The 27,449-nt window shown below is 54.3% G+C and overlaps 2 protein-coding genes and 1 non-coding gene across 5 annotated transcripts in view; all 3 read right to left on the reverse strand.

Moving 5' to 3' along the window:
• The window catches only part of BIN3 (bridging integrator 3), a 40,660-nt gene extending 40,008 nt beyond the window's left edge, over positions 1–652 (reverse strand). For both annotated transcript variants that reach the window (XM_016211734.2, XM_087816857.1), the window contains exon 1: positions 597–652. In XM_016211734.2, coding sequence (XP_016067220.1) covers positions 597–604 — 8 coding nt within the window. In that variant the 5' untranslated portion in view covers positions 605–652. The remainder of the gene's footprint in view (positions 1–596) is intronic.
• A 1,649-nt stretch (positions 653–2,301) lies between these two features.
• On the reverse strand, positions 2,302–2,428 carry LOC148093376 (small nucleolar RNA SNORA71). Its single transcript, XR_015714428.1, has one exon. It is a non-coding gene; the product is annotated as a small nucleolar RNA SNORA71 (small nucleolar RNA).
• A 19,340-nt stretch (positions 2,429–21,768) lies between these two features.
• EGR3 (early growth response 3) lies at positions 21,769–24,221 on the reverse strand. Of its 2 annotated transcripts, none has more exons than XM_087816068.1 (2): positions 24,068–24,221; positions 21,769–22,778 (listed from the first exon to the last, which is right to left on the reverse strand). In XM_087816068.1, exons 1-2 carry the CDS (start codon positions 24,219–24,221, stop codon positions 21,769–21,771), a joined length of 1,164 nt encoding a protein of 387 aa, XP_087672194.1. The 2 variants fall into 2 exon arrangements, with proteins under 2 accessions (XP_087672194.1, XP_016067207.1); XM_016211721.2 differs by lacking the exon at positions 24,068–24,221 and adding an exon at positions 23,607–23,646.
• Between the last annotated feature and the right edge of the window lie 3,228 nt (positions 24,222–27,449).

Genomic DNA, 27,449 nt, shown 5'->3' on the forward strand with positions numbered 1-27,449 from the left:
ATGTCTATTTTAGACCGAAAGCAGTGAGTGGGTAATGGCCCTGGAAATGATTAAAACTAGTCCAACCCTATTGTGGGAGTGTGGGTGTGGGTGTTTCATTCTGGCCCTTTCCAAAAGAGAAGCAAGTTTTGTCTTTGAAAGACTGTCAAATGGTGCAAAGGCTCGTCATCTGAAAGCAAGTGGGTTTTGATCAGTGAATGGGGGCCCAGGCTGCCAGACTGAGGGCCACAGCTCTGGTGGAAGCGGTGGACAGGTGCCCACAGGGGAGAAAGAAGACACTTCACCTCAACAGATACTTAAAAGAAAAGGGAACAAGGAAGCCCCTCACTTCTAGCAGCTGGGAGACGACGGGACTGGCTCCTTGGAACATTAAGAGTCACGAAACGAGAGTCAGACGCGGGATCTCCGGCCCCACCTCCCGGTAAGTCCTGCGGAGACGGAGGCTCCGGCAGAGCACCGGGGGAAGGCCACTCGAACGACGCTCGAACTGGGCGGAGGGTCCGTGGGGGCAGCGCGGGCGAGGGGACTCAGAGGGACGCAGGGCAAGGCTCCCCGGCCTGGGGCTCCAGCGGCCCTGCCGCCGGGGCCTCACTCACCAGCTCATGGTCCCGAACCTGGCCCTGCAGCCCGGGTCCGCCGCCGCCACTCGGTCCTCTGGGATCACTTCCGGATTCAGCCAGTCTCCAGGAAGTGACGTGACCCCGCCCCTTCTGCCCGGAAGAGGCGGCTGGGAGGGCGGGGCCCGGGGCATTAACGCTTCCGGCGCCGCGGGCTTCCCCGGGAGGTGGCTCTGGCGCGCGACCCTCGCGTGTTGTCTTGGGGGCTCCGCTGGACTCGACTGTGGCGGGGGCACGGGGATCCCTGGGCGCGTGTTCTGCCTTCAACACTGACTTGTAAATTCTCTTCCGCTGACTACACGCGTAGCTTAACCGGCTTATTGCCTTAATTTTTCTGTCTGTAAAGAGGTTTCTAATCCAAGGACAATCGCTTGGGTTGTTTAGGGGGGAAGGAGCCAATGCGGAGGGAATCGGAGGGAGACTTAAATTCACTGTACGGTCTTTTGTCTCCTTTAAGTTTTGTTCCCCATACGTGCTGCTACCTGTTACAGGCCAACAAGTGGATCTTTTCCCGCCTTCAAGATGTCACGGGGCTGGTTCTGAATATAAACAGAATAGGTACTTTTCAGGTGGGAATGTTCCGTGGATTTACTCAACACAAGAGGACAAAGTAAGGGTTGATCCCTGTCTTCTAGCCCTTCCCTCTGGGCACCCCTCCATAGGACCGGAATGATGTGACGGGTCTCATTCTTTCTGCTCATTCATTTAACAGTTATTCATTGAGATCCTACAATGTGCCAGGCACTGTGCCAACCTCAAGGATACATTCATGAAAAAGAAGTATGGATCCTGCCCTTATGCCCTCCTAGACCTACTTACCTGGAGGGAGAGATAAACAGGCAACTAAGTCATAATAGGTGATGGGAAAGAACGCAGCTCTGGCAGCCCGAGCTGCCCTTGGGGTTTTAGTAAAGGCTGCCAGGCGGAGCCAACGTGTAAGCCAGTTCCTGAAAGCGAGTCATGCTGGCCAGGAATCTGAGGTGAGGGCTGGGGAGGGTCCAGGCAGAAGGAACTTATCTAGGCTGTGAAGAGGACTGAGTTCCAGGTAAGCAGCTCACTTGCCTTGGGTCTCCCAAAGTCAGAATTCAGGGCCTTAGTCTCTCATAAGCTGCCTGGGTTTCTGGGGCTTCCTCACCCCCAAGGACATCCTTGCCTTAGAAGTGAGAGGAGCAGGCAGTGGGGCCCGTGTGGGTAACTGCTGGGCCTCCAGAGGCCTTCTCTCTGGGAATTCTCCTCCTTCAAATGGACTCCAGTGTTTTGATCAAACCCCACTTGCTTGGAAAGTAACTAAGCCAATGAATTAGAGCAGAGGACATGTATAATTTGTTGTGACCTCCCAGGCCAGGGTAGAGGGCTTGGCCAAGAGGAGTAGGGGAGCTCAGAGGATTGTCCACAGGAGGTAGTATCTTATTTGTGTTTTCTGCTTCCTGTCTTGAGGGTCTAGAGTTTGACTCAGTAGAGGTTTTCCATTAGAGGGTCGGCCTCCAAGCATATCACACAGATCAGCTTCATCACCATGTTACTCCTCAGGAAACAGGCTAAAACAAGCAATAGAGCAGGGTAAAGAAGGCAGGGAGAAGTCACCAAAGGGCAGCCAGGGCAGAGAGTATAGGCAAAAGGAGGGACAGTCCTTGCTGCTTTGCACAGTGTGTGATGAATGGGGATTGAGGGTGCTGGGTTTTGTTTTGGTTTTTTTTTGGGAGCAACAGGGTTGGACCCTCCAAACATGGGGAAATGGTTTCAGCATTTCCTCTCCCTGTACTACCAATGACCAGGACATGGGCAGCCCATGATCACTTTGGAATGCAGGTGTGCTGTTTTTGTGAGCGTCCTGGCACTTTAGCACCTGCGGAGGACTATCCCATCTGCTTCTTCCTTTCTCCATACTCTGTCTCCCTATTTATTGCCCCGTAGTGCTAAAGCATTTCCAAAACTGTTAGGCTAGGCAGCCCCCATATCCCAGGGAAAGTCTATTTCAGGGTTGGGGAGGGGTAGCGGACTTCCCCCAGAGCAAAAATGATGAGTTCTAGACTAAGAATCCAGAGGGGTCCTGGGCTATAGTTCCATCTTTGGTACTATGACTGACCTAAGACAAGTCACATCCCTCTCTGGGCCTTCCTTGGTCCTCTCATCTAGAAGATGAGGGGATGGATGACACCAGCGAAGTTGGAACATTTTGATGTTCCAGGTTAATGCTCTTGTTGACTTCAGAGGCCCTTGGGAAATAAGAGAATGGGGGAATATGTGAGGTGGGGCCTGAACAGAGAGCTAAGCCCAGAGAGCAAGTCTGAGTGATGTCTAGAGATGACGCCAAGCATAACCTTCTGGGAAGGAAGGATTCATCCTGAGGCCCAGCTGGGGCTGTGCTTCTTACCTCTAACCCTGAATCTTTAATGTAGCTAGCAGAAACTTTGGAAGAATGCTGGACTCCCAGGAGTCTGTCTGAAAAGTGCCTGCTTTGAGCTGAGCTCCATCTCCTTATCTGAGGCTCATTTGTTCAGCTTGATGTGTGCTGGGCTGGGATGGATGGTCAGGTATCCTGCTGTCCTGTGGACCAACAGTTTCCCTCTGTGAGCACGACGTGCCATGTAGCATTGATGCTGGGGAGGTGAACTCAAGGAAGCACAAGCACCTTCCACTTTCGTGGAAAACTCAGCTGCAGGGTCTGCAGACCCAGGCTTGGGAGCTATGTCTTTGTCTTTTTGGAACCAGAGGACAGCACCATACAGGTTGATCCTGCCCCTTCAGGGGAGGGATGGGAAGGGAACAAATGTGGTTTCTAAGTGGAAGCTGAGAGTGAAAGAGCTTTGGGTAGAGGTGGATGCTCTTGTTTTCAGGCCCGGTGAATACTGCTTTCTCCCCAGAAGTCTGAGCCTGCAGTTAAAGAGTGTTCAGGTAGCAAAGATCTACTTCAGGGGACAAAGTGGTTGACCGGAGGGAAAGCAGCTGAAGAACCAACTCTGCCACCAGACAGACCCCTGACCTCTACTTGGAGCTTTTCAGAGATTTGTAAGCAGGTGCCCCCACTGTCCTCATCTCTGGTCTTGTCTTATGTGCCCTCCTGCAGCCTTCCCCACACAGAGGCTGACCCTTTGATTCTTTCACCATGCTAACCCCTAATCAGCTAAGAGCAAAGATTCCAGGAATGGACCTGGGCCATTAGGAACTTCATTAGAGCATGAGGGCTGAGACCAAAGGGACTGAATGTGAAGGGACCAAATCAATGGGTGAGCTCCCTTGCAGCCCTAACGGTCTCTGCCTCAGGGAGGCTCCTGTAGCATAAATGAACACCCAGACCCTCAGGTTTCTATGTGGTTTTACTCCCCATTTCTCTCTGCTCTGCACCTGCTCAGCAGATGTCTCAGAACAACAGCATCTTGGGCAGCCATGGGCCAAGGACATGAGAGAGAAGCAAGGGTGGGAGAAGCAAGAATTAGACTTTCCAGTGGTGGGAAGTCCACATTGATGGCTCTAAGGCCAGGGTAAAGTGACAAATAAGAAGCTGGGTCAAAGCAGCAGTGAGGGCCAGGAATCGCTGTCTGGACTCCGGCTTTGCCTTCAAGTAGCTTGAGGGAGTCTCTTCCCTCCTTGGGGCCTCATTTTCCTTGACTGTAATGTAGAGTCTGGGCTAGATCCCATGTGCCAATTTGGATCGCTTGTTACTGGCTGCCTGGAGTGCTGTGTTGAGGATCCTGAGGAATCTGCCGTTGGTGGGGAAGTACTGTGATTGATTAGCAATGTCTGCCTTGGATGAGTAAAGGGGCTGTGATAGTACACATTCTAGTTCAGCATTTTGTTATTTTTATTACGAGTTAATAATTGAGCACTTACGATGTGCCAGGCACTATTCTAAGCAGTTCACATTTAATATTTGCAACAACTCCATGAGGTAGGTACTGTTATTATTATCAGTGTGGAGGAGTTGAAGCACAGCCAATAAATGGTGGAATGGAGAATCCAACCTGGCCAACCTGGCCCTCACCCTCATGGTTTTTGCCACCATGGCATACCACCTCTTGTTGATGATTCCTGAGGTGCCCGACAATCTATGGTTCTGCCAGGGCCAGGTGAGGTCAGAAGCCAGCAGACAGATGGATGGAGCCAGGGGAAGTGCAGCACTGAGTGGCTGGGTTGGGGGTGGAGGGAAGGCCAGCACATGACTAGGCACCTAGCAAGGAATCTGAAGCTCGGCCTCACCCTGGGAACTTTTATATGCTTCCTCCAATTTGGAGATGTCAGGACCAGCAGGTGGCAGCACCTGGCAGGGTGAGAGGAAAGGGCAGATCCCGACTTGGCATGAAGTCCTTCAGGGATGAGGTAGCCCAGGTGTGGAGCAAAGCAAGAACAAATGAGGGTGTGGGAAAAGGCCATCCAAGGGTCCAAGGAGGAGGAGGGCCTGAGCTCAGACCCACAGGGAGCCGCGGTGGCCAATGCTTTAGTTCCACAGTCAGCGTGAACCTCTCAGCTTGCATTTCATGGTGCCTGCTGTGGGCTTTTTTTTCCTCCACTCTGGGAGAATGACTAACTTTAAGGACTAAAAAAAAAAGTGTTTTGATTACACTGCCTTTTTACCAACTGGGAGCATTAGTCACCGTGGATTGCTGCAGATAACGGGGAAGGCAAGCAGCATCCCCCTCCTCCCCCTCCTTCTCCCTGATTAGCTCACAGAAGCCAGGGAAGAGCCGCCTGTGAGAGAGAGTGCACCCAGGAGGGAAAACAATTCCCTCTGGATGACATGTGTCCCAGGCATCCATCCAGCGCTGCTTGGTCAAGGCTGGGCAGCCCCCTGACAGCTTGGCTCCCAGTAGAAGGCACCCATTGGAAAGAGAATTGGCAGGAGGAGCACTGCGCCCACCGCTCCTGGGCTCTGAGTTGGCTCTAGGTAGCCTGTTTCTTGAGGTGGGTCCAGGGCGCACCTGGGAAAGGGGAAGTCAGAGGAAGTCACTGAAGATGCAGCTCCTGAGATGGGGCATTGGTGGCTGAAAGGGGTGAGGGAGAGAGTGCGTGGAGGCCACGATGGCTGTGATGTGGAGCTGGTGCCTAGGCCATGGCAGGGGTGGGGGATGGGGGTGGCTAAGAACTGCTGCCTTGGGCTAGAGCCTCCGGGCTTGGACTGGGGTTAAGGAGTTCCTGCAGGTGGGGATGGCACCCACTTTGCCACACCCTACACTTCAACATTTTCCCTTCCTCTCCATCCCCAAGGAGGCAGTATCTGATGATTTGGGCTACCTTCCTACCCAAGTGGCCTTCTTTGCTCCTGCCATGCATGGTGCTGGTGGGGCAGGACAGCTAGGGTGCTCGCCCGGTCTGGCCTGTTGGCCAGGGTGCCGGAGGTGGGAGCGCTGTGCTTTGTTGGGGAAGACACTAAAGCAGGGAGTGATGGAGCTGGGCTGCCTCCGGGACAGGCCAACCCTGCGAGTCCTGTTCTTTTGACCCAGCCCTTCAGCCTCCCCTCCCCATGTTGCTCCATCGTGGCAAGAAGACACTTATCTGAGTGGCCCATCATCTGGGAGGCCATTCATGGATATCTGTCTGAAGAATCCCAAGGATTAAGACAAATAACCTTTGGACTATAAAAGTAAAGAAAAAGAAACAATGCTATTTTGACATCTCCCAAGATTAAAGTACTTCATCTCGATTTTGCTGTTGGTGATTCTCTTTTAAAAGTAAAATATCCGCAGGTGTTTGATGTTCTGTGACCTCAAAAAGCTGATATGGCAAATGGGGTTGAAAGAGGAAGGAGTGGCCTCTCCCTCTAGGAGAGGCCTGAGAGAAGTCACCCTTATTCCCCAGGGCCAGAGCTGCCACAGAGGATATCCAGGTGTTGAGGTGGCTGTGTGGTTTGTCCCATCAGTCCCGGTGTGTCTCTTCAGACGTCACTCTCCTGTACATTCTGCTGCAGGCCTTGGGGCTCCCCACCCCATCTCTGCCCTTTGTAATTCCCCAATAATAACTACCATTGCAGAGTCTTATTGGCACCGGGCTCAGCATTTTATATGTATTAGATAATGTATTTTTCACAGTAACTTGATGAGGCAGCTCCTCTGATTATCTTTTATAGATGAGGAAACCGAGGCTGAACCAGTTGCCCAAGGTCATAGAGTTGGCCAAGTGAGAACGGCAGGCATTGAAACCCAGGCTGTCTAAATTGCCTTGGAGTAGAAAAGAAAGTACTCAAAGGGGGCATACATACTAGAGGGAGCTGGCATTTATTGAATACTCATTCTCACATGGCATTTCGTTAACCCTTGCCACCTCCCAGATGAAGGACAATGAGGCTTGGGGGCCTTGACCCCAGGAAAGCCTGTGATGAAAGTTGAGCTGAAGTCCTTCTAGCTACAAAGTCTATGCTCCAGCTGTGGCACTGCCCAGAGGTCAGCTTGTAGCCAGGAGGGGTACCCACTGCTATCAGAGGGCTGTATGGGGAGGTCAGGCTTTGAGCTAACTGTGGGTGATAGAGTAGCCTCAGGACTTTTCTCCCCTGGCTGGGATAGTCATCTACCTTCAGCTATAGCCACAGGGTGTCCCAGGTGAGCACAGCCTCCAAGAGATCATGGCTTTCCTAGGGAATTCTTGCAGGTCCCACACCTGGTGAGAAGCAAATCTAGGGAGTGGGAAGGACTGCCCTAGCCTGACCTCCAGGCCTGGCTACCCAGTGTCCGCCCCCTGCTGCTGCGGCCGAGACAGCCCCCAGACACCGGCAGGGCAGGTGGCAATTATCCCTGGGCACTGATTACACCACAGGGCCGGCCAGAGCCCCAAATAGCCCAGCAGCTCAGCCTGGTACAGGGAGTGGGGGAGGAGAAGGGTCCTGCTGGAGAGGAAGAGGCAAGAGCGAGGGGATGGGTGGGTTGGAAGTGTTTGGAAGAACTGTGGGGTGGGGGAGGAGTTTATATGCCAAGCTTCTGCCTCTCAGGCAGCCGATGACCCTCAGAGAAAGGGATGAAGTCCCCATGGCAGCTGGCCGACCCAGAGAAATTGGATGGGGCAGACACCACTACTCCAGCCTTCCGAGGGTCACACTGAGAAGATGGTGCCCAGCAGAACAGGGTGTGTAAAGAGGGTCACTTCTGTATAGGAGGAGCCAGTGGTGCCATTCAGGCCAGACCAGCTGCCCCCCTCTAGACCTGGCCCACTGTACCTCTGAACTGATCAGGAAAGAATCCCCAAAGAAGGCACACAGTATGTGGGGGAAGGCACAATGCCCCCTGCCCTGGAGGGCCAGGCCAAGGTCTGGGCACCGTCCAGGCCTCAGCTGTCTTCCAGCCTCAGCCAACCCTCACCTTGCATGGGACTGCAATTTCCCGGGTCCCATGGACCCTCCCTCAGGCCCTTTTCAAACAGACCAATGGAAAGCAGCTGCAGGCTTCAGAAATGAGTCTGTAGCTAGGGCCGGAGCCTTTGGGACGAGGGCCTTGCTAAAGTACCATAAGGGCAAGAAGGCCTGGCTTCTTGTTCTCCATTTCTAACCGCTCTCCCCTCTGTCTGTCCAAGTGCCTGGTCTCTGGACCCCTCTGAGGTCAGAAAGGGCTGAGACCTGCGGGCCAGCACCTCCATAGCGAGGGCCAGGGACAGGGGAGAACCCAGTTTCTCAAGCAAGTCATGAGGTTCCGTGGGCTGGACCCTGCAGGCACTCGGGTGGAGTGAGCCCCAGGTTCCTTCGGGGGCCTCTCTGATCCACCCCCACCCTGGATCTGGCACCTGTAGAGGCTCGCTTCCTGGTGCACCAGCATGAAGCCCAGAATGGCCGACTGGGAGGAGGTTTTGGATGGAGACAAAATGGAAAAATAGAGATATACCCAGCATGTACCCCAGCATCTGTATAAGTACAGGTTCCTCTGTGTTGATGCCCCCATCTGCTTGGAGAGTCTGCAACACTGCAGCATCCCCTCCTGTCAGGCATGGGAGGGGGCTGAGCTCTGGTCCTTTCCCCTCACCCAGAAGCTACAGCTGAGGGACAACCAGGGCAGAACTGTTTCCAGTATTTGCTAACTTGGGGACAAAGCCTGGCAGAAACCTGGTTTCCCAGAAGTCTCTGATTGGGGGGGTGGCCTGGACTCACCACGCCCAGCATCTGTGCTCCTTCCCTCCACCCCGTGGGACCCAACACCCATGTGGCAGCACCTGCTTGAAAGCCACCGAACCCAGGCCAGAGAAGGAGGCTGTCCGTGGCTCCAAACCACCTCTTCCAGCAACTCTGCTAATCCAAATAAGATAGGGAGAAGGCAGTGGGAGGAAATGATAGTTTCATGGTTATTTTCAGAAAGGAAACAAAAAAAAAAATGCAAACAGGAGCACACCCTGCATTTTGGTATAAAATCTAGGAGTCGCGGGGAAAAGAACCTACAGTTCTTGCTGCTGCTTGTCCTCTCACCAGATGCTGGGGAGGGGTTCCTGGGCCGCTGGGGGCCTGGCTGCTTTTCCTCACTGGGGAAGGGAGGTGAGGGGATTAGGGAGGAGCCTCGGAGACCCTTCCTACCAAGGCAGGAGGAGTTGAGGCATCTTCGCCCTGTGGGCAGACAGGACCCACCCTTTGGAGGTGGAGGAGTTGGAGGGGTGGGGTGGAGGCGCAAGTGGAGAAGTGGGAAATTCTGGAGCTGATGCTTGTAAAGCGCAGTGGCATGTGTAGGATTGGTGGGCCGGGAGGGTGTGTTCCAGGAGCATGCTGCAGAAAGAGAACTGGAGAGGGGGAGGGAAAGCAGGAGAGACTGTGACTGTGAGAGAACCGAGTAGGGCTGCGTTGTGCATGTGTGTGCAGGGCACACACAAAGATCGAAGCCAGGCAACCTGGGCTGCATGTAGAAGGGACTGCTGAGGGCCTGCCAGCTCCAGAAGGCTGTGTGAACAGAGAACAGAGCCTGTCTTTTGTCCCCAGAGGGAAACTGGGCCTTGCTCTCTAACCCCTGGGTTTCCCTGGATAACGTGGGGGGAGCGAGGAGGGAAGTGGTGACCTGAACCTGTGTGTGGGGGTGTTTGTCTGGAGACCTGGTCTCAAGGATTTGATTGCATTCATTTGGAGACTCTTACAGGAAAGCTAGCAGTGATGGGGGTAGGAGGGTGTGGATAAGAGAAAGCTGGTGAACCCCAAAGAGGGGCTCAGTGGACTAAGAATGTCCTGTGGTTGCAGAGGAGGTGTTCTGAGAGTAAGGAATGAGCAGAACCAAGAGAACTGGAAGGGACCTCAGGAAATCAGCCGGCCCAGTGTCTTGCCTGAGGTGGGAGAGGTATTATTATCCCCATTTTACAGATATGTCATCTGAGGCCCAGTGAGGTTAACTGCTGTGTCCGTTTCCATGAGTAGTCAGCATAGGGGCTGGGGTAGAGAGAGAGACAGCAAACACACGCACGTGACCTGTTTTGGGTGGTCTAGTTAGGGATGGGGGGTCTATAGTGCTGAGGACAGAGGAGGGCCCCCTAGGTATTGTTCTAGGGAAGACAGAGTTAGGCTGAATATCAGGAAAGTCCTGGTCCCAGGAGGCCTGTGGGTCTTGGAGGCTATGCACATGGAAGGGAAGGAGCCCTCCCTCCCAGCCTGCTAAACCAGACCAAGCCTGGGGACCTGGGAGGGTTGGGAGGAGATGGAGTTAATGACTCAAGCCATCCGACACAGGCTTGACCCAGAGGATGTTGGGTAACCCAGCAGACGCTCCAGTGGGGTGAGGGCTGGAATAAATGGGTGATGTTGGCGATAAGGGAGAGAGGTGTGTCAGCAGGGCGGGGCTGCTGGTTCCAGGCAGCATGTTGCGGGGAGGATGGGGAGGAGCACATTTGCGCTTTGGATTGAGAAGAAGAAATGAGGTCCCAGATCTCCTAAGACGCCTCTCCTGAGATGAGGTCCTGGAAGGAGAGTCAGAGCCTCAGGTGGTGGGTTTGGGGTTAAATCCAAAAACAGAGGACTCCCAGCAGTAGGAATTCTCAGGGTAGAGACCCAAAGGCAGAGCCTCTGAGCCCTCTAGGCCCCTGCTACTCCCTCACCAGGGCAGTGGCTCCCTCCAGGAGCCAGCCACCCTCTGGGGCCTTCTAGTCCAGGGGTATGAGGCTGACCCATCCGTGCACCTCAAGCCACTGCTGAGAATATCTGGGTTGAATGGAACCCCAAACCAGGAGACTTGACTAAATGTCAGTTTCTACGTAGTTTTCAGGCAAATATGAGAGAAGACGGGTTAAAAAAAACACATTCCAAGAAACAAACACAGCTAGAGAACATTCACCCCAAGGCCTCAGGCCAGAGGAACTAGAGTCAGGGAACAGAGGCCCCAGGGAGCTGGTGGGGATGGAGAGAGGCCGGCCCTTCCAAGTAGCAGGAAGCAGGATCTTTCAGTTTGGGCCCAGGAGGACAAGAGCAGAGGCCTCTTCCGCATCCTGTCCCTGCTGGGCCCTGGCTCAGCCTCCCAGCTGTGAGGTGAAGGGTGGGTCTTGTGTACATAGAGTGGTGGTCCTGGAGGTGCTGTCTGGATCTATCACTAGCACCACTCATTTTTCTCGCAGGGACTTTAAGACCCAGAGGGGAACTTTGACTTTGCCAACTAATAGCTTTGTCCTAATATCAGAGGCAAAGCCAGAAACCAGGTCTAACTCCTGATGCAGTGGAGCCCAGAGGTGTACAGCTGTTTGACAACATATATTCTCATTGGATGCAGATTTCAGCGCTCTAAGACCCAGAAGGCACAGTTTCCAACAGTGGATTAGGGAGCATTCCTGGGCTTGTCACCTCTGAGCCATCTGGATCCTGCGTGTGTTGTTTTTTTCTTTCACCTTACCTAGAAGAGTTTAGACCCTGCTCCTAGCTCTGCCCAGAATATCTGCCCAGACGATTCACCCGTAGAAGGAAAAAAGCATCCCTCAACAGTCTTTTTCAGGATTCTGGGTCAGGAATAGCTTTCTTTCATAATTTTACATTGCAGTGGTACTTCTCAACAGCCTTGTGGAGTAGATTATTAACCCCCTGTACAGATGGGAAAATACAGGCTCAGCCAAGTTATGAGACTGACTTACAGTCTAACACAGAGAGAAAGACAATGCTGGGCCTGAAGCTACCGCTTTGGTCTTTTGGCTGCGAGGCCTGAGCTCTTCAACCAGCAGCAAAGGAGAGGCAGGTGGGTGGGCTAAGAGGGGAAAAGGCAGAGGTCTGTTCATGCTTGGAACTGTGGAAACAAAACTCTAAGTGCCCAAAGGGAAGGAGACATGGGGGGCTTTTCCTCTCAGCTCACCATCTCAGGTCTGGTCTGAGGAGCAGGCAGAGAGGTCAGCCTGAGAGATGTTATGCAAAGAACAGAGAATCAGAAGCTGGAGCCCCCATCCTAACACCTTCCCTAGCCCTGGAAAAGTCTGTCCTATAGCAAGAAGCAGCAACCAGAATGTAACACAGGGAAGTGTTACCTGGGTTGGACAACCTCCACCAAGCCAGCTGGGCAGTCTCAGGAGATGCCAAGCTGCTATGTTGTTTCCCAGGGCCTGTGGGCCACTGGGAGCTTCTCTTCCTCCTCGAGGGAAAGGACATGAGAGTAAGAAGCCTCATAGACCACCAGGTGAGCATCCTGGGGTAGATCCATTGTACCTAAAGTCTGATGGTGTAATTCAGGAAGAGACCTTAGCACAGAGCTGGGCGTGTACTAAGTTCTCGGTTACTTAGTGGTTTCATTATTATTGCGGTATCTGGGAGATGCCTTTCTGAGATCCTCCAGGAAGTTTTTCCCTCACCCCCACCCCTGTCTCCCCCACCTCCCCTGCCTCCTACCAGACACTGATTTAGGCCCTCCCTATGAGGGACCACCATCACGTGACGCCAAGTGCAATGCCCTGAGATCGCCTGTTTATGTGTCTCCCTGACGGAATGGAAGATCTTTGAGGGCAGGGACTGTGTCCTATTTACGTTCATCTTTGTATTGCCTGCCCCGCCCCCCAAGGGGTAGGCGCTGTGCCTGGTTTAATACAGTTTTGCTAAATTAATGGATGAATGAACGAAATGAGAAGCAGCTCTGGATGATGCCAAGTTGCCAGGGAAAGGCAGACACTGAGGGAGACTTTTGGAAAGATGTGAAGTGGAAGACCAAAAACAGGTGGGTGGCGGGGAGGAAGGATTTTTCTCCTCCAGAATGAAACTGCTTAGATAAGTCTATAGAAATGATGCTACAAGATTAAGATTTGCAACAATCCAGGGAAATGAAGCTTGTGGTAAGGAGTATTATGGATCAAGTGGCTTTAGGGGTGTCCCGTCTTGCATGTTTAGGACCTGAGGTGGGGGTGAGAATGTGACCATATTGGAGGAACCTGGCCATCCACCAGCTCTTTTCGAAGGCAGGAAACATGGCCAATCCAGCCACAGACTAGAGGGAGCTGGCTTTGTGGGAGCGATTTCTGAGAGATGAGGCCAAGGGAGATTCCCACTCTGAGCAGGAAGAGTCATCCATCTGATTAAGGAACTTGGAACCAAGGCAAATGTCAACAGGAAAAGAAGGGGCTCTCAGGCTGTGGTTCTCAAAGGAGGCACTTCTGTCTCTCCTTGGCCCAGCTGGAGTTTAGGAATCATCAGTGGCCTCTGAGAGGACATGAAGGAAAGGTTAAGAAGGCTGCGTGGTGGGGGACGAGGGGCGAGGAAGTCAAGCAGATGGGGGCTCTGAGGCTCTAAGGAGAGGCAGGTTGGGCAGAGGGAGAGGGTACTCATCCTATGGCCTGGCAGCCCAGGCACAGGTGGTGGCTGTCCCAGGGGGTCAGGGGTCTCTCCTGACTGTCAGGCTTCAGGGTGTGTTTTCTTTCTCCAGGATCTGGTCCCACATGCCTCTGACTCCTTCCTATGGCTAACTCCCTTGCTCACTTCTTTCCAGCCACCCTGGCCCCATGTGACTTCTTGGCAGTCCAAGACCACCATCACCAGGACCTTAATACTCGCTGTCCCCTCTGCCAGGAGCACTCTCGGCCAGATGTCCACGTGGCCCTCTCCGTCACTTCCCGCATCTGTGCACAAGGGCCCTTCCCCATGAGGCTGTCCTGGACCACCCTACATATAACTGTAACAACCACCCCAGCATTCTTACTCTGCTATACTTTTCTCCATAGCATATATCACAATCTGACATAACATCTATTGTGTTTTTCACCTGCTTCTGCTCTGGAGAAAAGTTTTGAGAACGGAGGAATTTTTTGTTCACTGCTATATCCTCAGTGCCTAGAAGAGTATGTTGCACATAGCAGGCCCTCAACCAATATTTATGAAATAAATAAAGCAATCAGCACATTTCCACGGATGCTCCAGTCTGGATCTAAAATCCTGGTTCTGCTCTTGCTGGATGTGTGATCTTGGACCAGTCCCAGAACCTCTGGAGGCCTCTGTTTCCTCACCTGAAAAAAAGTGCTAAATAGCCTCTTAAGTCTTATGACTCTACAAATGTAGGGGAACCCACCCAAGGGGATTGGTGAGGTAAGGACTCTAATGTCCACGATTCTCTCACAGAACATCACTTCCATTAAAGCCCCGGATGGCATCTCTGCCTCAAAACTAGGGTTGGGCAAGGGCAGCCCCACCTGGCCTCAGACTAGAAGCTGAGAACTGGCCAGAAGGCTGAGGTCGAGGACTGATGACTAAGAACAAGCCTCAGATTCAGGGAGAGGGATGGATGGGGAAGAACTAGGGCTGCTGCGTTTTATTTAAATCCCTGATAAGGATCAGGAAGCAGGCAACAGCCCAATGACACATTAATTAACTTTGCAGATGATACTGGATCAGGAAGGTGTTACATCCACCCATCTAAGTGAGAGAGACAAAAGGACCTGGGAAGGGTTAAGGAACCGGGCCAGGAAATGGCAACAATAACAGCAGCTGTGGCCAAGAGGGGTAAGGACTCCTGTCCTCTGGGAGGTGGTGTGGAGGATCCCCCTTTCAGAATACAGGTGTCCAGTGGGTGGCTGGAGTTGGAAGTGGTGGTGAGGACAGAGGTTCCTCTGGCTGTGTTTGAATCTGCACTGATCCCTGGTGGAGACAGAGCCCCTTTTCTTGAATCTGTTTGGAGGACGGGGAAAGAGGACAGGGGCAAGGGACAGGGAAGATAAGTCACATTTACGGAGCACAGACAATGAACCGGGCATCATATGGTAAGACAAGAAGGAACAGGTTCAGAGAGACTAAGAAACTTGTTGACAGTCACACTGCAAGAAAGTAGCAGAGTTGAGATTCAGATCTAGGATGGAGGTGACAATTTCAAAGCTGGTTAAGGGCCCCAAGGAAAAGCCGGAGTGCTGCTGGGTTATCAAAATGGCTCTCAATTTCCAGGACAGAGACTTGAGTAAGTAACAAGTGCCCCCAAAGAAGGCTTTCCTTAGTCCTCTGGGACCACACAGGCACCCGAAATTTTCTGCCTTCCTGCTCCCATGGCCTGAGTTTCCTAAGCAGGAGAAGGGAGTAAGGAGAAGTGGAAGACCTTTAGGCACCTGGACAAACTGAAAGGGGCAAAGTGCTGAGTAGAAAGTGCCAGAGCTCTTGCACCCTGTCTTTGAGAAGAAGACAAAGGACCTAGAGGCCCAGTTCTGTTCTGGTCACTACTCTCTCTTTGCTGGAGACAGGGACCTGATGCATTCTGGGTGGGGCCACCCCCTGGGGCAAGCCACCCCAGAGAATACAAGTCCACGGACAAGGGTAATTTCCCTTGTGGAGGGCTGGGATGTCCCTAGCCTCAGGGGCGTCAGACTTCTTTTTTCCTCCAGGGAGTTGAGAGGCAGAAGTGTTCCTGAGACAGTAACCAAGAACTTAGTGGGTAACCCAAGAGGGAACTCCACTCTGCTGCTGGTTGGGTCAGAAAAGAACAGTCTGTTTCTGGTTGGGTCATGATGTCTCCATAAAGCTTCAAGGTAAAGATGGCTGAAGCCCCAGGGCAGGTATCCCAGGGAAAGCCAGCCTGTGATCACTCTTCATGCGAAATGAGCAGGGCCCAGAGGACACCATTAGGGCAATGATAGAGCTGGATGATTGTGGAGTGCTGGCCATGAGAGAATGTGCTGGGGGCCTCCCTGGAGACAAGAAGTAGGTTAGGTGACATTAAAGAAACCATATGGTGGTCTAACTCCCATCCAACGTAGAAGTTAGAACGTTGAGTAGCCACTGCCATCTAGAACCTTGTGTTCTCTAATTCTTGTTTGCGGCTTTGTGGTCATGTTCTGTTTGCTTTAGCTTCCTAGTGAGATGGTTCAGAAGCCTTTCTTCTAGCCATCTGCATGTTTGCCTGAAGGGAAGAAATAGTATTTCCCAGGGAGATCAATGGGCAGAGGAGCACTGTGCCCCTTGTGGTCAGCAGGGGCGGTGACAAGGCCACCCTTCCAGATCCCAGACAAAAGCAACCATGATGAGGTTGGGGAATGTAGATCCTCAGCAAGAGAGTCCAGGCCTGGTCCCTTCCTGCTTGAGCATGGATGTGTCCGAGGTTTTAGTTTAAGTCGGGGAAAGCCTCATCACACCTCTGTTCTTGCTGTGAAAATGTCCAATCCTTGAAAATATTACAGATGGGTTAGAGGGGAACCTTAAAGCAGAGAGAGTGGTGAAGCTTCAAGAGCTGGGATGCTGGGAGAAGCTGACAAGGCCAACCTGTTCCTGGCCTCGGTGGATGACTGAGGGAGAGTGGTTGTGTCCTTAAGGCTGTCCTAGGGACTGGTGGGACCAAGGGGCTCTGAGATTCACTGGGATCCTTCCTTTTCCTCTGGAGACCTCAACCCTCTCTGCACAAAGAGTAGGTTTTCTAAAAAGAACCACTTGGAATAGATTTAGGATTACGACCTATTTTTGAAACCCTGTGGCACCATTTAGAAAGTCATTTTCTCCTAGTTAAGATTTTTTCCAGTATGATTTCTAGTCTTTGGGACACACAGAGGCCTCCTACTTTCCCTAGGTTTATTATTCCAGGACACCAGGGGAGCCAATCACGGCCAGGAAAAGGCAACTCACAACCTCCTCATCTATAGCAGGCAAATTCCAGACTAGCAAAAGGGAATCAGTAGTGACTGGCCATCAACTACTGCCTTCATTCACCAGAATCCACCTTGCTATTCCATTTTATATACTTGTGAATAATACATAGGCACACTCACCATCACCACCACCACCACCACCATATAAAGACATATGCCACTCCTTGCTCCCAGTTCTAAGTGTATCCTCATTTGTACCCAACTCCAGTTCACTGAGTACAAATTTGTGGAGTCATTGCCTTCAGTACGCCACTCCCAAGGTCTGTGTGCGTGTGCGTGTGCGTGTGTATGTGGGGGGGGGGTAGTATCCTTTTGTTCATTCCCAAACACCTTAGGGGTTGCTTAGAAGCAGTGAGGCCTCTACCTCTTCTTTGTATTTATGCCTGATTTTGCTCCTGAGCCTCTCCTTTGGAAAGCCTCCATAGAATCCTTGTCATGATGCCACAGCCAGGCCTTTCTTCCACCATCTTCCCACTTCCTCCCTAAGTTTCAGAGTTGAGTTTCCTCTCCCCGTATTTACAAACCCAGGCAGGTTGGGTTGCTGGTGCGATGCCATCAGAGACGGCCTTATCTAGCTACAAAGCGTGAATCAGAGATTACACCACACAGGGCTGGTGCCAGCTAGACGGGCTGCCATACTGTCAAGTAACCCAGTGGTCGAACCAGGTCTGGTTGAGTAATATGCACCAATGGGAAGTGAGTTTATTAATCATGCAGCACAGTACACTGTTGACGAAAGTGCAACTCTGAGGGCCTGGCTTGATTGGAGAAGGTGCAGGTGGGGCTGGATGCTAAGAAGACACCCAGTGACGCTATCTTCCTCTGACAATATCCATTTGAAAAAACATAGAAATCTGGAAGGAACCATCTAGCTTAGCAAAGAGATGGATCATTTGCTCAGTCATTAGGACTTTTTGGCCATCTTAAATTCCCTTTGTTAAAAAAAAAGGAGGACACCTCCTGTGGCTGCATGTAAAGTTGTACTCTGGAATTTTGCAAGTTCCGTGAGGCGAGAGAAGGGAATTCAAGATGGTAGCCGGTGACCTAGAATTGTGTGGGTGAGAAACTTTAAGATTCCATACTGCATTCTCTTTATTGATCTCTCACTTCAAAAACATTCTTTTCTAAAGCCACAGCCCTCCTCCTCTACCCAAGTCTGCCTTCAACTTCTTGGTAACTATAGCCAACCAGAAACACCACCCACATTTTTCACTGTGATGGGCCTGCACTGGGGCAGCAAGAGCAGTTTCTGAGCAGGGAGGCTATGCATTTCTGTCACTGTGTGGCTGGCCTGGTTTGTACTTCAGGCACTGAGACACCGCTCCCAGTCATATGCAGTGCTATACTTACATAGCTCAGTATCATGCACCAAGCCCCTAAACTTTGCTGAGGCAGGTAATATGGAAACGCATGGGAGAGAAGCCCAGGTGAGTGTTTTGGAGGGGAGGCAGGGAGACAGGGAGAGGGACAGGGCTCACTTGTCTAAAGACTGCTCTAGGACAAGCCTCACAGTGATAAAGGATCCTAAAGCCTACAGGAAATTAGGTGAGGGGGGTGGGCTGGAGATATTGACACAGGAAGGTCATGGGAGGTACATATCTCTTCAAGAGAAAGCTCTAGGGCTGGCAAATAAACCCAGTTAAGGACAGGGAAGTTTCTGGGGGAAGAAAGCTCAGGGAGGGGAAGAACCACTTTTACGAGAGACATAAGTTGTAAGATGTGAGGGGTTAAAGCATTCCCTGTATGTTCTCCAAACCCCAAATGTTCTTTCTTCTCTTAAAAGCATCAGAACCCTGGGTAGTTCATAAAAGTAGTTTTTCAGCCAGGACCTACAAATAGTGAGGCCTAGAGAATCCTGTCCAAGTGAGATTGAAGTTATAGAACTTTACACCTGACTTTCCCCAGTTATCCTACCACAAAAGAGCTTCCAATCTCTCTGGTTATCTGGCCAACCCTGAAGAACCCCTCTCAAGTCTCCACCTGTTTTTCAAGCTTCAAAAGCTTTAGCAAGAGCACCGCTCACAGTGGCTGTAGTGATCCTCCGGGTCCTGTTCTGGTGCTCCCGGTGATCATCAGAGAAACAGTTCACAGATCAGGAGACATCCTCCTTTCTACCCTCAAACACCCACTGGAAGCCAGAGAGAAGGGCTCTAGAAGGTTCCAGCCACTAGCCCTGAATCCCAGGGGTTTATCTAATCTGTTCACCGAGTCTTTCAGCAGTTTGAAGCTCTCAGTAGGGTGGAGGAGAATTCTATTCTTTTGGAACCGCAGCGAACACGCAACACTGGAAACACCAGAACCACACAGAATTCTGACCAACTTCCAGTAACACTGAATTCCACGTTTCCACACTGAGAATTTTCAGAGCAAGAACGGCAAAGCCAGGCATAAGAACCTATCAAACCAACCACCAGCCAAAAACAAAACAAGACAAAGAACAGGCCAAACCAAAACTTTATGCTATGAAAACAAGAAATAAAATAAGGAGATTTATAGGCCGGCTGATTGTCAGCAAACACAATATATTTACTGTATTAGCATTTGCTCACAGTGCAAATGGTACAACATTACACCATTTCAATATTTCGGTTTTTAAAAATGCTGTTTTCATGAACTATATTATATTGGCATAACAATGTGACAAAGGAGCAGATGAAATGTTGGTGAAGAATTTCACCTTTTCACAATATCAAGCATATTTTTTAACCTTAGTATAAGGTACTATAAATCCAAGAAATAAAAACATCCACAAAATATATTACATCTGGTTTGTCTTTTTCTAAGTACTCAACTTTATACAAAAGTCTTCCAAAAAATATCATTCCCCATAGGTTTTCCTGTTTAAAACCTGATTTTTTTTTTTTCTCTCAGTTCACATAAGTTAGAGTGCATTTTCTTTTGCTGTTTTTTTAAAACATGCAGACATATAAAAAAAATCTGGATAGCACAACCTTTTGGCAACAAAGTTATTTTTTCTCTTAGTTTAGCTTAAATGTCTGAGAACAGTTTTATTAAAACAAAGGAAAACTCAGAGTTATCATGCAGTGACATGCACAAGCCAGAAGGAGCAAGGAAAAAATATTAAAGGATATCTGATTCCTCCTTCCGGCTTTGAAGTGACCAAAATTTTTGTTTTTAATAATCATCACATTATAAAAAGTATTCAGCAAAATACTGTCTCTACAAAGAAAGATTTTACCCCTCAGCTGAAAAAATATGAGCCCTCCTGGCAAACTTCATCACCCTCCTCTCTCCTTCTACAAAAAGTCCAAGTACCTGGAAATCCACAATCCCCCTGCTTTTTAACCGCCCCCCCCTCCACTGGACTCCTTTTAGTATTATTATTATCCTCCACCAAAAAAAAAAAAAAAAAAAAAAAAAATCAACAAAGAAAAAACAGTGCTTTTTTTTTCTTAAAAAAAAAAAAAAAGGTGGGTAATGCATAAAGTGACTTTAAAAACAGACATTCTGTAAACTCCAGACCTTTGTTCCTTCTCTCTGGGCAGCTTATTGACCACAGGAGAAATAATGCAAACAGGGAACAGTACATTCAGTCAGGGCTGTGCTGGAAGCTGTGTCAGAGAGCAGCCTTCCCTACTATTATACTTCCAAAGAGTCACCCTGTGTGGAGACGGGCTGGGGAGGAGGGGGTGCCTGAGAAGAGGTGAGGTAGGGCAGGGAGAAGGTGCGACTGGGGTATGAAAGAGATACGCCTCATTAACCAACCCGGATTAATGCAAAAATCCCCATCTTTTGAGGAAAATTTGGACAGAGATGTGTATGTGTGTATATGTGTATATATACACATACATACATAGATATATATGTATATATATTCACGCAATACACACATCTATAGATATAATCTCATCAGTTAAAATTTTCATAAAAAATAAACCATTTAAAGATGTATATGCCTACAAGTCCTTTATTCCAGTGCGCTGCACTGGATAGCCAAGTACCTTAGAGATTTTATTTTGCTAGGAATACATATTGTTTATATGTTATATATATGTATGTGGGGTGTGTGTGTACCCACCCCCCATGTACATAAACTTGAAGTCTACCTGTTGGTGACCAAGGGCAAAAAAAGAGCCTGCTTTCTCACCAACGGTGGGAAGGAGAAATGGGTATGTGAGAGAAAACAATGGGTATGTGGTGAAATGGGGTGGCCGGTTGAGGCCTGCCTTTCTGGTAAAAGATTTTGAAAGAGATGGGAGAAGGCTTAGGGGGGAGAAGGGAGGAGAGGGTGGGGGAAGGGCAGAGGGCAAGCTCAGGACCTAGATTTTAAAAAGTGGGGCTGAGGAAATCCATTTTTAAAAAGGCAGGTTCAGAGATAGCTGCTCCTTTCTCCCCGCAGACAAGCTGCTCTGAGGCCTAACAGGCAAGCGCTCGGAAAAGGTGGGGTTCCGAGGGGCCAAACTCTACGCACCGCCGCGGTGGCATCCGAGGCATTTCTGTGCGAAACATTATTTCCGAGCAGATGGAAGACCATCTCATCTGGCTACGTGCAGGCACCCAGCCCGGGACAGTCCCCAGCGGCCTGAGAAGCCGACGTGGGGAAGAGTTTGGGGTGGACACAGCCCAGTTCAGCTCAAGAGTCTGACACAGACGCGTGCGCGCGCTCGCGCGCGCTCACACAAACACACACACACGCGCGCACACGCACACACACTCACGCGAGCACGCACACTCGCGCGCATCCCCGCACGCAGGCGCGCGTGCGTGCGGCGGGCAGCAAGCTCTGCGCTTTGGTGCGCTCCTTACCCTCTCCCCCTCTCTGGTCTTCGAGGGGGAACCGAGGGAGACGTTGGGGGACCAGTGAGGTGCTTAGGTCAGGCGAGGCTTGGTCGGGCCCCGCCTTCAGTCCCCTGCAGTTCCTTGGCACGGCCCAGCGGCCCCTGGATCAAGACGATCCGAACTGAACAAAGCGGGCTAGACGCCACCTTTCCACCCCCGACGCCTTGGCTAAAGGGGGGTGGGGGTCAGCGAGGGGAAGGCGCCTCCTGCTCTGGCCCCCGACTGTTGGCCGGTGTGAAAGGGTGGAAACGGGGGACATCGAAGAGGGACAAGGGACCTTACGTCCATGGAGAGGCCAGGGAGCGGCCCCTGCGCCTCCGTGGCTAGCTTTCCCGCTGCTTTCAGGCTGGCAGCAGGGAGACACTGGAGGGGAAATGTAGGAATCTGGGGGCCCCGAGCCTCAGGCACAGGTGGTGACCACAGGGGCCAGGGACACCGGGGGCGCTGAGGACGCAGAAGGCGCACCCCCCTTCTCGGCCTTCTTCTCCTTTTGCTTGAGGTGGATCTTCGCATGGCGCTTGCGCTCGTCGCTGCGCGCAAACTTGCGCCCGCAGAACTCGCAGGCAAAGGGCTTCTCGCCTGTGTGCGTGCGGATGTGAGTGGTAAGGTGGTCGCTGCGGCTGAAGCTCCGCATACAGATCCGGCACTGGAAGGGCTTGTGGCCCGTGTGGATGCGCAGGTGCCGGGTCAGCTCGTCCGAGCGGCTGAAACGGCGGTCGCAGCCCTCCGCTGGGCAGGCGTGGGGCCGTTCGTGGAGTGGGGTCTTGCTGGGTCGGTTGGGGTACTTGCGGGGCCGGATGGGCTTGAGTGTGAGCGGCGGCTGGGGCAGGCTGCTGAAGCCTGGGTGGATCTGCTTGTCTTTGAATGCCTTGATGGTCTCCAGGGGGGTAATAGGGGGCGGGTTCACTCGGATGGGGTCCATGCCCTGGAAGGGCTTGTGCTCCGGAATAGAGCCCATGTCGTTGGGGTGGTGGTACAGGTTGTAGTCGGGAATCATGGGGAAGAGGTTGCTGTCCAAGGCCGGCTTGGCCGATTGATAATCCTGGGGGGAATAGGCGAGCCCAGGGTTGCCCTGGGGATCGTGGAAAGACACAGGCTCCGAGTAGAGATCACTGCAGTTAGAATAGGGGGGCAGCGCCGGATACATGGCCTCCACGTCGCCCTGAGGTGGCTGCACCATGCTGGCCGTGGAGGTCTGCGTGCTGAGTGCCCCTGAGGCCGGGGGCACCCCCAAGATGCCGGCGCTCATGAGGCTAATGATGTTGTCCTGGCACCAGTTAGAGGGGGAGTCGAAGGCGAACTTTCCCAAGTAGGTCACGGTCTTGTTGCCCGGGGCTGGCTGGAAGGAGCCCGAGTAAGAGAGTTCCGGGTTGGGCTTCTCGTTGGTCAGACCGATGTCCATCACATTCTCTGCGGAGAGCGGAGGAGAGAGGGGAGGGGTGAGTGAAGCCCAGCCGGCTCCAGGGCCGGGGCGCCCAGGTCCTTGCCCAGGTGTGGAGGGTGCGGCCGGGTGGAGTGCGCAGCGCGTGGGGGAAGAGGAAAACTGCGCCCGGCGCAAAGCGGGCGGTGCCGCGCTCCCAGGCGCAACCTGGATACAGCAAAATACTACGGATCGGGGTGTGGAGTGGCTGCTGCACACACACCGCACACGCCGCGCACACACTCACGTACCACACACACACTCACATGCGCCCGCACGCGCGCGCGCGCGCGCGCGAGAAGCATTGTTGTTTCGAGGTGGGGCGGGCAGGTAGCTGCAGCTACAGGTAGTTTCAGACCCGGAGCGCGCCGGGCTCCTGCTCTCTAGCGCACACAACTCGGCCTCTTCCCCTAGCCTTGTCCACGCCGGGACGCCGCGCCTTTCCTGCCCGATCGCAGCCCTCCTTGCGCGCTGCGCTCGGGTCCCTGACCCCGAGAGCGCCGACGCGTTGTCCTCCTCGCGTAGAGGGGTGCTACCCGCCAAGGGAGCTCGCCCACCGCCTCCCCCCGGCCCAGCCTCCTCCGGGCCTGAAGAAGCTTTAGGCTCTTGCTGGAGGGAGAAAGCCCAGCCCCAGCTAGCGAGGGTGGCGGAAAACCGGCCCGTGTTTCCACGCGGGAGTGGCCGCTCTTCCCAAGCTCCTCGGCCCAGAGATCGCCCCCCCGGGGCAGCCCCTGCGCGGGTGGGCCCCCTCCCTCTCCCCACCGTCCCCACACCCCCACGGGTTTGCTGAACGCCCCAGAAAGGCAGCGTCGCAGTACCTCTCCCACCGCGGGGACTCCACGCCGCGCTCGGCTCCATCCCGGGTGGGGGGCTGAGGGAGTAAGGGGAGAGAGCGCGGGTGAAAGGGACGCTCGGCTCCTCCTGGGAAAGGGGGCGACGGCACCACGCCTTGCGCGCAGCCCGGCGATCGCGCCCCCTGAGTGGAGAACCCCAGGGCCGCTCGCACCTACCTCCCTCCGGTCGGCGGCTGCCCCCACCCGGGAGAACAGAAGCCTCTACCGTGGCGTCGCCAACCGAGCCTTCCCGATTGGGGAGGGCGGGGGGGGAGGAGTGGGTGGGAAAAGCAACTCGCCCCCTGGAAAATTCCCAGCGCGCCCCCATCTCTCCATCCATCCATCCATCCATCCACCCATCCATCCATCTATCGCTAGCTGCTGCCGTCCCTCGCTTCCTCTCCCTTTTCTTCCTCGCTGCTTCGTCGCCTCCCCGCCGCCCTTACCTGTAGCCATCTGATTGTAATGGGCTATTGAATCGTTGCTGCCGGAGAAGAGGTTGAGCGCGCTGGGGATCTCCTCGGGGTACAGATTGTCAGGCAGTTGGTTTAGCAAACTGCTCATGGTCACCGGCAGCTTCTCGGCTAGTTTGCCGGTCATAGCACTCCCGAGCCGCCGCCGCCGCCGCCGCCGCTCTCTCCTAGCGCAGCTTCCAGGCGAGCGGCATCCGAGAGGCGATCCGTGGTGCAGAAGAAAAGCATGCGAGAGGGAAAGTTCGGGGGGAGGGGAAGGGGTGGGCCAGAGGAGGGGATCTTCTCTTTTTGGGGGGTGGGTGGGAGAGAGGGCAAAGAGGGGCGATCTTCTTGGGTAGCCTGGCCGGTGCGCTATGAGGCTGGGTCTTGGGCCGGGGGCGTGTGCCGGGGGTGGGCTGGGGTCTCGGGCGGGGTGGGGTCTCCGCGGAGGGTGTCGGACGCGGCCTCGGTGTTGATCTTACAAACAGACTCGCGCCGGCGGCCCCCCGCCCCCCGATCCGCCACTGCCACCGCCGCCACCGCCGCCACTGCCGCCGCCTCTGCTGCTGCCGCCGCTGCTCCCACCGCCACCAGCCCCGCCGCTTCCTAGCAAGCTCACTGCTGCCCAAAAGCTCCCAGCCAGGGAACTCCACCAGCCTATTTATCTGAGCCCCGGGAAAGCTCCGTGACGTAGCTGCCCATATATGGACAGACAAAGCCCAGCCGAAGGGGCGCGACGTCACAATGGAAGCTCCTCACAATGGAACATTAGAAAGCAGGAAGCGGGCCGCAGCCGCGGCGCGGCGTCCGCAAAGCTCGCGGATCTTGAAAAAAGAGAGAGAAACAGAGGGAGAGAAGAAAGGACAGTTCGAGAGAAGAGAGGGAAGAGGGATGCAGCTGAATGCAAAGCGCAAAGCGCGCAGCGCGGGTTTGAAAAAGCCATAGCCGTCTCTCTGTTTATTTTGGATCTGCACTAGGAGCACGCTCTGGGACAGCGAGGGGGGTCGCGGGAGGGGGTGTGTGTGTGTGTGGGGGGGGGGGTTGTTTGCTAGTGGCCTCCAACACCCTTGGCGGGAAGAATGAGAAATGAAAACCTCGGGCCGCGTCCCTTGGCAGCCTGGGAACTTCTGGGGAACCCGGAAGGCGCGCGCTCCTGCTCCGCTCCCGCCGCTCCCCTCGCGCCCAGGACCCCGGGAGGCAGGAAGCGCGTCCCTCCAGGAGGACTCCAGCGCGTCGGGGATGCCTGGTCCCCGATCCTGAGAACTTTTGTACCGTCCTCTCTCTGATTCGCCGCCCACACCCCTGCCTCTCCCTGTGCCCCTGACCCTGCGCTGACTCCTGGCTGAGCGCCTTGGCGGGGAGAGTCGTAGCTGCAAAGAGGCTGCGCGGGAGGCGAGAACCACGCACCTTTGAGGTTGGGGATGTGTGGTTTTGTTGGTGAAGAAGGAAAAATGAAGTTGAGCGGATAGGGAAAACACGTGCGCCAAACCCTCGGTTAATTCCCTAACGGTTCCCAAGCACCCCCTTTGGCCATGGAGGCCCTAGCAGACCCGGGCGCAGCCGCTGTCTGTTGCTGCCTGGGAAGGGCCCGCCAGTGAGTTGCCGCAGGATCTCGCTGAACTCACAGCCTGACACGACGGGGCCTCCCGGCGGCCTCCCCTAGCCTCTGCCCTAACCGTCACCCTCTGCTGGGCTGCCCCTGGCGCCCTGCAGCCGAGGGCCGTCTGCTGGCCGACCCGCAGCGCTGCCACCTCCCGTAGCAGCGGCAGATCCCGGGGGCGGCTGATATGTTCCCCGAGGCCTGCTCCCGGAGCGCGCGGCCAGGCCCGGGAAAGGGGGAGGAGAGGAAGGGAGCGTGGGGAAGCGACCCCGAATCACACCGGCTCGGCGTGGGAGGATTCCCTCCTCGGTGGCCGCGTGGGTGCGGTGAATCCCGTGTCCCCCGCTGGGGAGTCGGGTTGGGGGAGACGTGCATTTCTCAGGGGGAGTAGGAGTGTTGACAAGGAGGAACAGAGGATCCCCGGGCCTCATGCCGTGGGAGGGCCACGCGGGCCGGGGAGCGCGTGGGAGGAACTCCCGAGCTGCACATCGCGGTGGGGGTGGATGGCAGCCTCGCTCTCCTCCGCGCCACTGCACTCGGTGGAGAACCGGGAGTGGGAGGGGCCAGTCTCCCCCGGATCTTCTCAGGTTCTCAGGAAAGGAGGGATTCCCGCCGCCAGCGAGCCCCTGCTCCCCCGCCCCGGCCGCCCTTCCCGCCGGGCTCCCCACACCTATGGCGGGGAGGCGCTGCGCCCCCGGGCTCTCCTCCGCCCGCGCCGCGCTGGGAGCGATTGCTCCGCAGCGGTCCCGGCTCCGGCCGGAATTAGGGCGTGCAGCGCCTCCCGCCCCCGGTCCCTCCCGGGGGGTGGGGGGGCGGCGGGCGGCCGGCCCGGGGACGTGGGCGGCAGTGTGAGCGGGGCTGGGCGCGGGAGGGGCTCCGGCGGCTGCTGGGAGGGTCGCCGGGCGGCGGGCCAAGCCGGGAAGAGCCATACAAGGAGCGGATCCGGTGACGCGCCGGCCGCGCCCCTTTCCTTCTCGATTTGGCTGTAGATTCCGGTGCCCGCATTTGCATATTTTGGCATCCAGTGGAAAAGGAAAGAAGAACGGAACCCGCAGCCTTTAAAGGAACCGCACCGGCTGTAGCGTCACCTAGAGAGGCGGTCTGGGGGCCGTGAAATCTTAGCCCTAGGCTGGGGCCGGAGGGCCGCAGACCCGGCCGAAGGGGCGAGGCGGGGAGCGGCGTGGACCCGAGCGCTTCGGCCGCGCCAGTCCCAGTCCCGTCCCTCGGCGGCGCCTCCTGCTGCGCGTGACCCGGGGGTGGCGGGGTTCTCTGCGGGTTCCTGCGGGCCCAGAGACTCCGTGAGGCCCGCGGCCTGGGGCGAACCTCAGGCCCCAATTTGACTGCAGTGCCCGCGTTTCCCCGCGGGAGGCACAGCTCAGCCTGCAGGGGTGGCGGGGAGGAAGGGCGAGACCTCCGGGCCGCCCCGCTCAGCTCCGGAGGACCCCCCTCCTCCCCACCAGCTGAGACCTCTCCAGAGGGCAGGAAAATGAGAAGCCAGAACCCCGAGTTTTGTTCCACAGAGACCCGCGTTAGAAAAGGCAGAGGCGGTGGGAACGTTTGGGATCCCTGAAAGCTGCTAGGGCCCCAAAGACCGTGGAGGAGTATAGCCTCTCCAGAGACGGCCCCCAAACACGTTTAGGCTAGCTGGACTTGTTACCCCCGAGGAGGGCAAGTGGGGCTTGCCGGCTTGCTCTGCGGCCTGCTTACATGTTGGTGAGATTGGAGTTTTTTGGGGGGACAAATGTCTTCCCCCTTCTTCCTGCTAGTTCTTGACAC

Source organism: Miniopterus natalensis, chromosome 4 (assembly GCF_054644295.1).
Source record: "Miniopterus natalensis isolate mMinNat1 chromosome 4, mMinNat1.hap1, whole genome shotgun sequence".
NCBI classification, from domain to species: Eukaryota; Metazoa; Chordata; class Mammalia; order Chiroptera; family Miniopteridae; genus Miniopterus; species Miniopterus natalensis.

What these genes read in the sequence shown, in the direction of transcription:
- EGR3 (XM_087816068.1), bottom strand. Translation starts at nt 24,221, where the DNA reads ATGACCGGCAAACTAGCCGAGAAGCTGCCGGTGACCATGAGCAGTTTG. An exon ending in TTACAATCAGATGGCTACAG is followed by an intron (nt 22,779 to 24,067) that starts GTAAGGGCGGCG and finishes CGCTCTCCGCAG; the next exon opens with AGAATGTGATGGACATCGGT.